Genomic DNA, 13056 nt, shown 5'->3' with positions numbered 1-13056 from the left:
TTAAAACCATTACCATTACCATTATTGGTCCTTAATTGTAGCCTAGCCACGAGACATAACACACCACCAATAGAAAGCAACAAATAACCAGTAGAGACCCACAGGGACCATTACAGTTTCCATTAAACCCAATACAACTCCCATTAAAACCATTACAAATTCTATGAGGCTTTCTATTGTTCATTTTCAGCAGGGAGGTCAGTTTTGATTTTGACTTGATTATGATTTATAACTTTAATGTCATTGTTTTAATTTAATGAACGTCATATACTATACAAGTCTGTTTAAAATTATATTCTCTACTGCTTTTAAAAAATATATATTTCACTAAACAGTCAATTATTTTAAGTGTTAATTTATTCTACATGATTTGAGACACATTGTTCATGATATTTGAACGATTTCATAATCTTGTAATGATTTTCCTTTTATAATATTTTATAATAGTGATACCGGATATGATCTAAATGGTATGTTTTAAAATAAAAAAGTTATATTTATTTGATATTTTAGCACTTTAAGATTAGCCAGCCTCGCGCTCAGATTACCTCAGGAGTCCGGGCGCGCGCCCCGGAGCTTCCTGCGATTGGACGCCGGTGCTGTAGGTGGCGCCATTGTGCGACTCGGACCCGGAAGTAAACCAGGCCGGACTCGCTGTGTGTATCTGCTGGATGTAAACAGAGTGCATAAACTTTTGATTTATCTAAATATAAACGTGTTCGGCACGGAGCAGAGCTGACCATCAGTCACGGTAAGAAAAAGAAAAACATGATTAAAATGGCCACGTGGTTTGTAGTAAACAAACAAACAAGCAAACAAACGACACGTTTGTGCTGTAATGCGTTTAAAACGCTGACACATGCACATTAATGACAGTAAATTACTGTACACTTTTCTGGCGCATTTAATACGCGTTAATCTAAGTTATTATTTGGAGTCTGCTTTAATATAACGCAGTAATTAAAGCTAGAACACTCCCAGCATTTGTGTAGCACAAGCTGTGTTTAAATGAATAAACCAAAAATATTGTGTGCACCAATGGCACTTTCATGATGTATTTATACTCGCTGTTCAAGATCATTACCTACAGGTGGTGTAAATATGTGTGATGTATGTGTAGTAAATGTGTGTATAAATATTATTGTGCGTAGAGGTGCATGATGATGGAGGACGAGTGTGTGGGCGGAGGAGGAGAAGCTCTCCTGCAGCTCCACCTGCCCTGTGATCCTCCATCTTCCTGCACAGTGTCCGTCGGGACCGATCTGTCCATGGCCGACATCTCGCACCTCCACGCTGAAGTGTGTGAGCTCAGGAGAACCGTCCGGCAGCTCGAGGAGAGGCTCAGTCAAGCGCTGAAACTTTCCAGCCAGGTTTGTGGTCATGACACTTGCACACTTCTGCACACTTCTGCACACTTCTACACACTTCTGCACACTTCTGCACACTTCTACACACTTCTACACACTTCTGCACACTTCTACACACTCTGCACACTTCTACACACTTCTACACACTTCTGCACACTTCTACACACTCTGCACACTTCTACACACTTCTGCACACTTCTGCACACTTCTACACACTTCTACACACTTCTGCACACTTCTACACACTCTGCACACTTCTACACACTTCTGCACACTTCTACACACTTCTGCACACTTCTCCTGTGGGTTCAGATGTTTATATAGAAGTTATAGACGTCATATAATTGTATAATTGGATTAAATGGATGATGTATGTAATAAACACTGTATGTATTGTGGTTAGAGTAAAATGTTGGTGTGGTGAAGCAGATGATTTGCTGTTACCACTTAACGTTGATTAGTTTCCTATAACAGCACGTCCTCTAGCGGTTTATTCCGCTTACATCACAGTTGTTTGCAGACAGTTGATCATTTTATGAGTTAAAGTGCTGCATGTCCTCCGTGCAGTGGATGTTGGTGGACGTCCACTTCTTCTCGGTCGGGCCGTGACACTTCCAGTCTTTTTGAATATGTTAATAAGTTTGGTTACTGTGTGTGTGTGTGTGTGTGTGTGTGTGTGTGTGTGATGTGTTCACCATGTTTCCTTTTAAAGTCCATCGCAGCCTTGCGACAGCTTCCTGATCCAGCCAGGAGAATGATTTAAATACGCTCTTCTTTCGTCAAATGTGTTCTTAATTAAAGCCTATCTGAACTAAATAAGTATATATATATATATATGTATATGTATAAAACTCTTTGGAAGGCATTTTTCTCCGCTGTACGGAGACGTCTGGGACACCCTGTAGTTTAATTTAACATTGTTGAAAGATAGTTCCAGTTTGCACGTACGTTATAGCAGCTGTAACTCTCTTTTTTCATTCTCGTGAAGTAAATAAGACTAAAAAAGGAAGGACTGAAAAACAAAAAAAACTCCTCTGTCCTGAAGATAACTTGTGTGAAAAGATGTCTGACACTGGAGACTCCTTCCGTCAGCGTTACATCAGTGTCTCCTTACAGAACGCTTTGCCGTATCAGCGATCTAAAAAAACAAAAACCAACAAATCTGTTCGGGTGCAGCGTCCGCTGTGCACGTCCCTGTGAACGTGCTGTTACTATAGAAACGATAACGTATCAACGTGCACGTTAATACGAACCTGCGCTACCATCAGAACTGCTGTTGTAGAGACTTATAGAGAACCAATCAAATAAACAGCATCGGATCCCTAATAATTCCCCTGCTTTATTTCAGGAGGTGACGGGAGCTACACCAGCGCTGTGCTCCATGTGTAAATCTGATCTAAACACCTCAGACGTGCGAGACTCGGAGCCCACGCTGCAGGGTGTGGATGCTGTACAGAGTGCGTGTGGTGCTGGTGCAGAGGAATTTCGTGATGTCGGTCCACAGGAGAGCGAACTGAAGTGTGAGGAGCATGAACCCAGCACCTCTGTCCGTTTATACAGAGACCCATACCCCACAGAGTCGCACTCCGCACCACACACCCCGCTGAAGACCTTCGACGGTGAAGAGCAGCACACGGCACACACGCCAGTGATGACGTGTTCAGTGACGCTGGTGGACTGCAAGACCACGGTGGAGCTGAACGGAAACATCACGCCAGAGGAAGACCTGGACGATGGGAGCGTTCACGCCGAGGAACCTGACGAAGCCAGCGATGAGGTTTGTCCTTCGAGTAAGTCGAGATCGCTCAGTCGACGAGTTTATTACACTTCATGCTAAACACGATATTTGATTGATCTTAATATATTTCTTGTGCTTTCCATAGCTAATGTCTTTTCTCAGCTCCTTTAGGTGGCCAGAGTGAGTCTGGCGATGAAGAAAGCAGATCCTCAGTGAAGCGAAATGGGAAAAAGAAGAAGAGTGGGATAAAAACCATCTCTCCCTGCACCATCTGCGGGCAGGAGTTGATGTCTGCGGCGTTTCTGACGAGACACATGAAAATGCACGAGAACCGCGTGAAACAAAAGACGCTCCGGCCGCACGTCTGTACCGTGTGCGACAAAGGATACCCCACGCACTCGGCCCTCAAAGTCCACATGAAGTCGCACAGCGGAGACAAACCTTTCCGCTGCGAACTGTGCGGCAACTGCTTCAAGACGAAAGGAAACCTGAAGTGCCACCAGAGCATACACACCGGGCAGCGTCCGTTTCGCTGCGCGTACTGCGAAATGTGTTTCTATCACAAAACGCACCTTAAAAAACACGAGCGCGTGCACACTAACGAGAAACCGTACGTGTGCTCCGTCTGCGAGAAAGGCTTCATCACCATCAGCGCTCTGAAACAGCACCAGAGAGTTCACACGGGGGAAAAGCCGTACTCCTGCACCCACTGCGACATGACCTTCGGCCAGAAAGTGAACCGCGACCGGCACGAGCGAACGCACACGGGGGAGAAGCCGTTCCTGTGTGACCACTGCGGGAAGGGCTTTTCAGACCCCAGGCACTTTTACACCCATAAACGCATCCACGTGGGTGAGAATCGCGAGAGGCCGTTCCAGTGCTCGTTCTGCGGCAACAGCTTCTTCTACCGCATCAACCTGAAGCAGCACGAACGCGTCCACACGAAAGAACGACCGTACAGCTGCACGCAGTGCCCGAAAACCTTCGCTCGGCCCGACGTGCTGAAAACGCACCTGCGGGTTCACACGGGAGAGAAGCCGTACCGCTGCAGCATCTGCGATCAGGGCTTCACTTATCTGGGCAGCTTCAGGGCGCATCAGAAGAACCACACCAAGGAGGACGTGAAGCAGAACCCATAGCACACGCTTGGACCCCTTTATGCGCGTACAGATGTGTATAACGATAATACCAGAGTCTCCACTTCAGATTTTATTTATATGCTGGTCAGGATTGCGCTGTTCATGTAATCGCTACGGCTTCCGGAAAGACGCAGAACATCAGGACGGTGATGGAGCGGTCACGACACCGACCTTTCACTTCATTCACTTTTCTAAAGCATTAACCGCAGCAGCAGAGAATTATGGGGTTGGGATACATACCTTACAGTTGTGGTTTAAAAGAACAGAAAGGAGCATGATTAATATAAATTGATGTGATGTAATGGACGATCAGAACACTTGCCAGTTCTTGGACCGAGCAGCCGAGTTTGAGTTGAATGAATTTAACAACAGAAGAATGGAGTGACGTGAGCCGGTGTGAGGAAGTGGAGTGTAGCTCACGGTCAATTTAAGTGAATTTAAGTTTAGTTGTAATTCACAAATAAATACTGCACATCAGAGTTTACTGTGTACGTATCTTTACTTTGTTTCCAATCCTAATCACTAAACACTGCACGTGTTCTCCACGTCTCCTAATACTGCACACGGGGAGCACCCTCCAAAACACAGGGACTGTACACTGCACTCGTTCCTGGATCAGTCTGTCTCTCTCTCTCTGTCTCTCTCACGCTCTCTCGCTCTCTCTTTCACTCTCTCTCTCACTGTCTCTCTCACACTCTCTCTCTCTCTGTCTCTCTCTCACGCTCTCTCTCACTGTCTCTCTCACGCTCTCTCTCTCTGTCTCTCTCTCACGCTCTCTCGCTCTCTCTCTCTCTCATGCTCTCTCTCTCTCTCTGTCTCTCTCTCACGCTCTCGCTCTCTCTCTCATGCTCTCTCTCTGTCTCTCTCTCTGTCTCTCTCACGCTCTCGCTCTCTCTCTCATGCTCTCTCTCTCTCTCTCTCTCTCTCTGTCTCTCTCTCACGCTCTCTCTCTCTCTCTCATGCTCTCTCTCTCATGCTCTCTCTCTCTGTCTCTCTCACGCTCTCTTTTTCTTCTTGTGGAAATAGATGAGTGGGGGATTGAGTGAATTTCTGTTAAATAATAATTAAGTACATGTTTTGTTTTTTTTTGTTCATGTAGCTTGTGTTAGAAATTTGTATAATTTAATTCCACAATTTAAAACATGAATAAATCGAAATATCTAAAAATCCACGAATTCATTAGTGAGGTTTGAGCTGTCTCGCTGCCTGGTGAAAAGAGTGAGTTCTTATAAAATGAGATTTTTGGTTCTGGTCGTGTCTTTACATTTAAGGACATATAGAGCCACTGTAAATGTTTCACACTGTTTTCATCTGCAATTCTAATAGTTTTCATGCCACAGACCCTGATCCTTCCCCTGAGTCAGTAGTAGACCCTGATCCTTCCTCTGAGTCAGTAGTAGAACCTGATCCTTCCTCTGAGTCAGTAGTAGGCCCTGATCCTTCCTCTGAGTCAGTAGTAGACCCTGATCCTTCCTCTGAGTCAGTCATGGACCCTGATCCTTCCCCTGAGTCAGTAGTAGACCCTGATCCTTCCCCTGAGTCAGTAGTAGGCCCTGATCCTTCCTCTGAGTCAGTAGTAGACCCTGATCCTTCCTCTGAGTCAGTAGTAGGCCCTGATCCTTCCTCTGAGTCAGTAGTAGACCCTGATCCTTCCTCTGAGTCAGTCATGGACCCTGATCCTTCCCCTGAGTCAGTAGTAGGCCCTGATCCTTCCTCTGAGTCAGTAGTAGACCCTGATCCTTCCTCTGAGCCAGTCATAGACCCTGATCCTTCCTCTGAGTCAGTAGTAGACCCTGATCCTTCCTCTGAGTCAGTAGTAGACCCTGATCCTTCCCCTGAGTCAGTAGTAGACCCTGATCCTTCCTCTGAGTCAGTCATGGACCCTGATCCTTCCCCTGAGTCAGTAGTAGACCCTGATCCTTCCTCTGAGTCAGTAGCAGACCCTGATCCTTCCTCTGAGTCAGTAGCAGACCCTGATCCTTCCTCTGAGTCAGTCATGGACCCTGATCCTTCCTCTGAGTCAGTCATGGACCCTGATCCTTCCTCTGAGTCAGTAGTAGACCCTGATCCTTCCTCTGAGTCAGTCATAGACCCTGATCCTTCCTCTGAGTCAGTAGCAGACCCTGATCCTTCCTCTGAGTCAGTAGTAGACCCTGATCCTTCCTCTGAGTCAGTAGCAGACCCTGATCCTTCCTCTGAGTCAGTCATAGACCCTGATCCTTCCTCTGAGTCAGTAGCAGACCCTGATCCTTCCTCTGAGTCAGTAGTAGACCCTGATCCTTCCCCTGAGTCAGTAGTAGACCCTGATCCTTCCCCTGAGTCAGTAGTAGACCCTGATCCTTCCCCTGAGTCAGTCATGGACCCTGATCCTTCCTCTGAGTCAGTGGTAGACCCTGATCCTTCCTCTGAGTCAGTAGTAGACCCTGATCCTTCCTCTGAGTCAGTAGTAGACCCTGATCCTTCCTCTGAGTCAGTAGTAGACCCTGATCCTTCCCCTGAGTCAGTAGTAGACCCTGATCCTTCCCCTGAGTCAGTAGTAGACCCTGATCCTTCCTCTGAGTCAGTAGCAGACCCTGATCCTTCCTCTGAGTCAGTAGCAGACCCTGATCCTTCCTCTGAGTCAGTCATGGACCCTGATCCTTCCTCTGAGTCAGTCATGGACCCTGATCCTTCCTCTGAGTCAGTAGTAGACCCTGATCCTTCCTCTGAGTCAGTCATAGACCCTGATCCTTCCTCTGAGTCAGTAGCAGACCCTGATCCTTCCTCTGAGTCAGTAGTAGACCCTGATCCTTCCTCTGAGTCAGTAGCAGACCCTGATCCTTCCTCTGAGTCAGTCATAGACCCTGATCCTTCCTCTGAGTCAGTAGCAGACCCTGATCCTTCCTCTGAGTCAGTAGTAGACCCTGATCCTTCCCCTGAGTCAGTAGTAGACCCTGATCCTTCCCCTGAGTCAGTAGTAGACCCTGATCCTTCCCCTGAGTCAGTCATGGACCCTGATCCTTCCTCTGAGTCAGTGGTAGACCCTGATCCTTCCTCTGAGTCAGTAGTAGACCCTGATCCTTCCTCTGAGTCAGTAGTAGACCCTGATCCTTCCTCTGAGTCAGTAGTAGACCCTGATCCTTCCCCTGAGTCAGTAGTAGACCCTGATCCTTCCTCTGAGTCAGTAGTAGACCCTGATCCTTCCTCTGAGTCAGTCATAGACCCTGATCCTTCCTCTGAGTCAGTAGCAGACCCTGATCCTTCCCCTGAGTCAGTAGTAGGCCCTGATCCTTCCCCTGAGTCAGTAGTAGACCCTGATCCTTCCTCTGAGTCAGTAGTAGACCCTGATCCTTCCCCTGAGTCAGTAGTAGACCCTGATCCTTCCTCTGAGTCAGTCATGGACCCTGATCCTTCCCCTGAGTCAGTAGTAGACCCTGATCCTTCCTCTGAGTCAGTCATGGACCCTGATCCTTCCCCTGAGTCAGTAGTAGACCCTGATCCTTCCTCTGAGTCAGTCATGGACCCTGATCCTTCCTCTGAGTCAGTAGCAGACCCTGATCCTTCCCCTGAGTCAGTAGTAGGCCCTGATCCTTCCCCTGAGTCAGTAGTAGACCCTGATCCTTCCTCTGAGTCAGTAGTAGACCCTGATCCTTCCTCTGAGTCAGTCATGGACCCTGATCCTTCCCCTGAGTCAGTAGTAGACCCTGATCCTTCCTCTGAGTCAGTCATGGACCCTGATCCTTCCCCTGAGTCAGTAGTAGGCCCTGATCCTTCCCCTGAGTCAGTAGTAGGCCCTGATCCTTCCCCTGAGTCAGTAGTAGACCCTGATCCTTCCTCTGAGTCAGTAGTAGACCCTGATCCTTCCTCTGAGTCAGTCATGGACCCTGATCCTTCCCCTGAGTCAGTAGTAGACCCTGATCCTTCCTCTGAGTCAGTCATGGACCCTGATCCTTCCCCTGAGTCAGTAGCAGACCCTGATCCTTCCCCTGAGTCAGTAGTAGGCCCTGATCCTTCCCCTGAGTCAGTAGTAGACCCTGATCCTTCCTCTGAGTCAGTAGTAGACCCTGATCCTTCCTCTGAGTCAGTCATGGACCCTGATCCTTCCCCTGAGTCAGTAGTAGGCCCTGTTCCCTCCCCTCAGTGTTTCCCATCTTTCTTCCTGGTTATCCTCATGCTCCAGCCTATTAGACTCTTTGTCTGTATTATTTTCTTAGAATTGAATGTTTTCCCAGCAGTGTTTTTTCTGTGGTTTTGTTTAGTCACCCTATTCTTGTATTTCTGGTTCTGACCGTGGCGTGATGTACAGTATGGGTTTGCCCGTGTTAACTCTGCCTTCCGGCGTTTTGGAGACAGTTATGATATTGTGTGAACCAGTTCCAGTTTGAAAGTCTGGTCCTGTCCTGACTCAGGAACCCTGATTGACCTCCACGATCCTGCTTTGAACCTGCACCAGTGGTAACTTTACTGCGTAGAAACATCACTCTGAGTGCTGGTGTAATTCCTCATTATCTATAAACGTGTTGTCATCACTGGCTGTTGAGAAATATTATCTGAAACATCTGGCTGCCTCTTCCTCTTTTTCAGTGCTGTAGGTGATGAACAGATTACCGCTGTTAACCGTTTTAAACTCCAGAACAGAGTCCTTTCTGCTTGGATTTGTTTAGTAAACGTTTGGTGTTGGTGATATCAGGTGTTATGTGTTTATATTTACTCAGTGTGCTCTCCTGAATTCACTGCAAATGAGAGAAACTCACCCGAAAGTGCAGAGAAACAGGATGTTCGAGACAAAACCTCTGCATCACCATGTGGCTTTCGCAACTTGCACACTCTACCGAACCATATAGGGTCAAACATAGCGTTATCTGTTCTTGACTGTTTAGTGACCTGATCTCCTGTTATAATGGCTTCCTTTCTTCTTAATGACAGTGTTACACTTTTATACCGCCATATAAATAACCTTTTTTGTTTGTTGTTAACGAACACCTGCTCGTTCGCTTCAGTTAATGTTCACATCTCACATCAGAATGGGGAAGATGTGATCGCAGTGGCTCAGTGGCGTGGTCGTTAGTGCCAGATGAGCTGGAGTTTTATATATATATATATATATATATATATATATATATATATATATATATATATATATATATATATATATATATATGGTGTTCTATATAACTGAGTGGGCACAGGTTCACTGAAACTGGACAGAGGAATATAAAGTCTCAGCATCGCCGAGATCACATTTCCCCGCTCTGATGTTTGATATAACATTAACTGAAGCTCCTGTCGAGTATTTGTGTGATTTTATGTATTGTGCTGCGGCCACGTGATTGGATGATTGCGTAATTGCGTGAATGAGCAGGTGGACAATTGTGAACCTGTCGTGACCGTAGCCTCGTGGCTGTCTTTGCGCTTCATCGACCTTTCTTCCCCCCGCAAAATATTTCTAGGTTTCTACAAGTAATGCATTCTGGGATATTGACTCAGTCGTTAAATTAGGATAAAGGTGTTTATGGATTGTGTTTAGACACAGGTTTGAAGATTTTAGCTAGTGTTCCAGTCCTGTCAGACATGTACAGTGGTGTGAATTCTTGATTTCTTGAATAGAAGGGGTTTTCGTGTGTGTGTATTAATATAAACCTGTGATGTGCAGCTGCACTACTGTCAGAGCTGCTGTTATAGAAAATTAATCAACACCTTCTGAACAATCAGATTTGATGCACTAAATGGCCGAAAGTATGTGGACACCTGAGTTCTGAAATCCCATTCCAAAACCATGTTCATTAATATTGAGGTGTTCCACCTTCGCTGTTATAATACTCCTTCGGCCACAAGAGCACATCATCACACACACGGGCCTGATTCTCTGGTGTCCACAAACTTTTGGCCTTATAGCGTGAATTGGTCAATTGCCCGAATGATAACTGGCCACTTTTCCATCGATGAGCTGTGTGGGAAGTGGACCGCTGTGTGTGCTGACAGTTTTAACAGAACCCGTGTTTACACCGCTACTGACGTGGCATGACTTTCTAAACCGAGTAACAGTGATGATTGTGAAATAAAAGGAAACGCTTACACCGCTCGAACACAACTCAGCTAAAACACTGGGTGTGTTCCTAACGGCTCGGTCAGGAGGAGTTCAGTCACATCGTTCACATCTTTATCACGGAGTCAGTACTGCAGCAAAAAAACAACCACCTCATTGTGTTATCATTGTGTTATTATTTAATATCAGCTAGCAAACTGGTTCCCTGTAAAAACATACTTCATCACAAAGAACATAAAATACAGGACTGTACGAACAGCCCGCTAACTAGTAACGTAATTAATCATTAGCATATACAATTAGCAGTCTATATAACACTACAGAATGTTCCAGAGGATGGAGACCACAGAGTTATCTGTTTTAATCATCAAATCATATTTTAAATGTTTTGAAGCTGCACCGCTGTCAGGGAAAAGAAAACGTGTCATCTTCTGTTCATATTACTGCGCTCATTCTAATATTGTTTCCATAGTAACAGCTCATCATTCACAGAGACGTGTACGGCGGACGCTCCACATCAGTGGATTTTAGAAATGTTTGTAGTCATTAATATAGAGAAGTTTTCTGTAAGGAGACGTTTATGTAATGGTTATGGAAGGAGTCTCCAGTGTCACTGGTGATGAGGATGATGATGAGGATGAGAATGATGAGGATGGTGATGAGGATGATGAGGAGGATGATGATGGTGATGATGATGAGGATGATGAGGATGATGATGAGGAGGATGAGGATGAAGATGATGTTGATGGGGATGATGAGGATGATGATGGTGATGAGGATGTTGATGAGGATGAGGAGGAGGAGGAGGATGTTGATAGATATGAGGAGGATGTGGATGATGAGGATTATGATGATGAGGATGTTGATGAGGATGATGATGAGGATGATGAGGATGATGAGGATGATGTTGAGGAGGATGATGAGGATGATGATGAGGATGATGATGAGGAGGAGGATGATGATGTTGATGAGATGATGAGGATGAGGAGGATGATGATGAGGATGATGAGATGATGATGAGGAGGATGATGTGGATGATGAGGATGAGGAGGATGAGGATGATGATGTGGATGAGGAGGAGGATGTGGATGATGAGGATGAGGAGGAGGATGATGAGATGATGAGGATGAGGAGGATGATGATGATGAGGATGATGAGATGATGAGGAGGATGATGTGGATGAGGAGGAGGATGATGATGAGATGATGAGGAGGATGATGATGATGAGGATGATGAGATGATGATGAGGAGGATGATGTGGATGAGGAGGATGATGATGAGATGATGAGGATGATGAGGATGAGATGATGAGGAGGAGGATGATGAGGATGAGGAGGATGAGGATGATGATGTGGATGATGAGGATGAGGAGGATGATGATGATGAGGATGATGATGATGAGGATGATGATGAGGATGAGGAGGATGAGGAGGAGGATGATGTGGATGATGAGGATGAGGAGGAGGATGATGAGATGATGAGGAGGAGGATGATGATGAGGATGATGATGAGGCGGATGATGATGATGATGAGGATGAGGATGAGGAGGATGATGAGGAGGAGGAGGATGATGATGATAAGATGATGAGGATGAGATGTACTTGATTGTCTCTTTTGGGAGATTTTTCCTCGGACTCATCGTATCAGCAACGTTCAAACCCATTCAGCCACATACATACAATTGATTAAAAATCAAAGAAAAGCAATAAAAGTATAATAAAAATAACAAACATATCAAAGTAAAATGAGTAAACTCAGTACTGTCTTGTCAGACTACGAGAGTTTCAAATCAATAAATATTATATACTAGTACAAAAAGTGTAAACACGACCGGTGTATATTGTTATTTTGTTTAAAGATCTTGTTTTTTCATTTAGTACTGCCTTTCAGAAGCTACATAAGATATGTACACATTTCCCAGAAAACAAACTAATAACAGTTTACACCGATCATCAAACGTTCAAAAGTTTACACCCCCCTCCGGCTTTTAATGTATTGTTTTACCTTCTGGAGCATCAGTGAACGTTTGCACCTTATGTAATAGTCATGTACGAGTCCCTCAGTCGTCCTCAGCGTGAAAAGACGGATCTGAACATCATATAGTCGCTGTTGCTCATTGCTCTTTCATTCCCATCATTTCCATTTCCATTACAGCAACACCAGTGTCACACTGTAACAGTCAGAGGAAGCGCTCTAAACTAATCCTATGGCCAGAGACAGAGCAGAGTTACTGCTACCACCTGAAGATAACGGCACGTATAACAGCACTTATAACAACGGCGCGTATAACGGCACTTATAAAAGTGCTGTTATACGTGCCGTTATCTTCAGGTGGTAGCAGTAACTCTGCTCTGTGGCTGGCCATAGGATTAGTTTTCTATAACAGTACACCGCAAATATGATCAAGATTCCTTACTTAAGCAGCACCTTCTGACCAATCAGAATTCAGCGCTGTGCTATAAGGACTAACATCTCTGACATGAAGGATAAAAAGCCTGGATCTTGGGTGGATCCTTAAAGGCTCCGTCGAGTGTTTTCCTTTTAGACACGGTTACATAGAATCTCTTCATCTCGATAAGAGACCTGAACTTTCCAAGGAACTCTTGAGGAACCCATTTATCTAACAGTGTATTACTGTGAACAGTGCATCTCACACAAATCCAAACGCATCATATCCTGTACTGTATTTTATTATAAGTCCATTATTCCATCGCATTTACTTTACGTAACATCTCACAATAACAATTAAAGTAAAAGATTGAGATCTTCTGATTCTGAAAAGCTGTA

The 13056-nt window shown here is 45.2% G+C and overlaps 1 protein-coding gene across 1 annotated transcript; it reads left to right on the top strand.

Moving 5' to 3' along the window:
• Nucleotides 1-652: 652 nt before the first annotated feature.
• LOC128602478 (zinc finger protein 883) lies at nucleotides 653-5556 on the top strand. The gene is made up of 4 exons (XM_053616318.1): nucleotides 653-751; nucleotides 1152-1370; nucleotides 2716-3157; nucleotides 3268-5556. Exons 2-4 carry the CDS (start codon nucleotides 1158-1160, stop codon nucleotides 4242-4244), a joined length of 1632 nt encoding a protein of 543 aa, XP_053472293.1. The 5' UTR covers nucleotides 653-751; nucleotides 1152-1157; the 3' UTR covers nucleotides 4245-5556.
• The last annotated feature ends 7500 nt before the right edge of the window (nucleotides 5557-13056 follow it).

Source organism: Ictalurus furcatus, chromosome 26, assembly GCF_023375685.1.
Source record: "Ictalurus furcatus strain D&B chromosome 26, Billie_1.0, whole genome shotgun sequence".
NCBI lineage: Eukaryota > Metazoa > Chordata > Actinopteri > Siluriformes > Ictaluridae > Ictalurus > Ictalurus furcatus.
The sequence above is the reverse complement of the archived record's forward strand: the minus strand, read 5'-3'. Positions and strand labels throughout refer to the sequence as shown.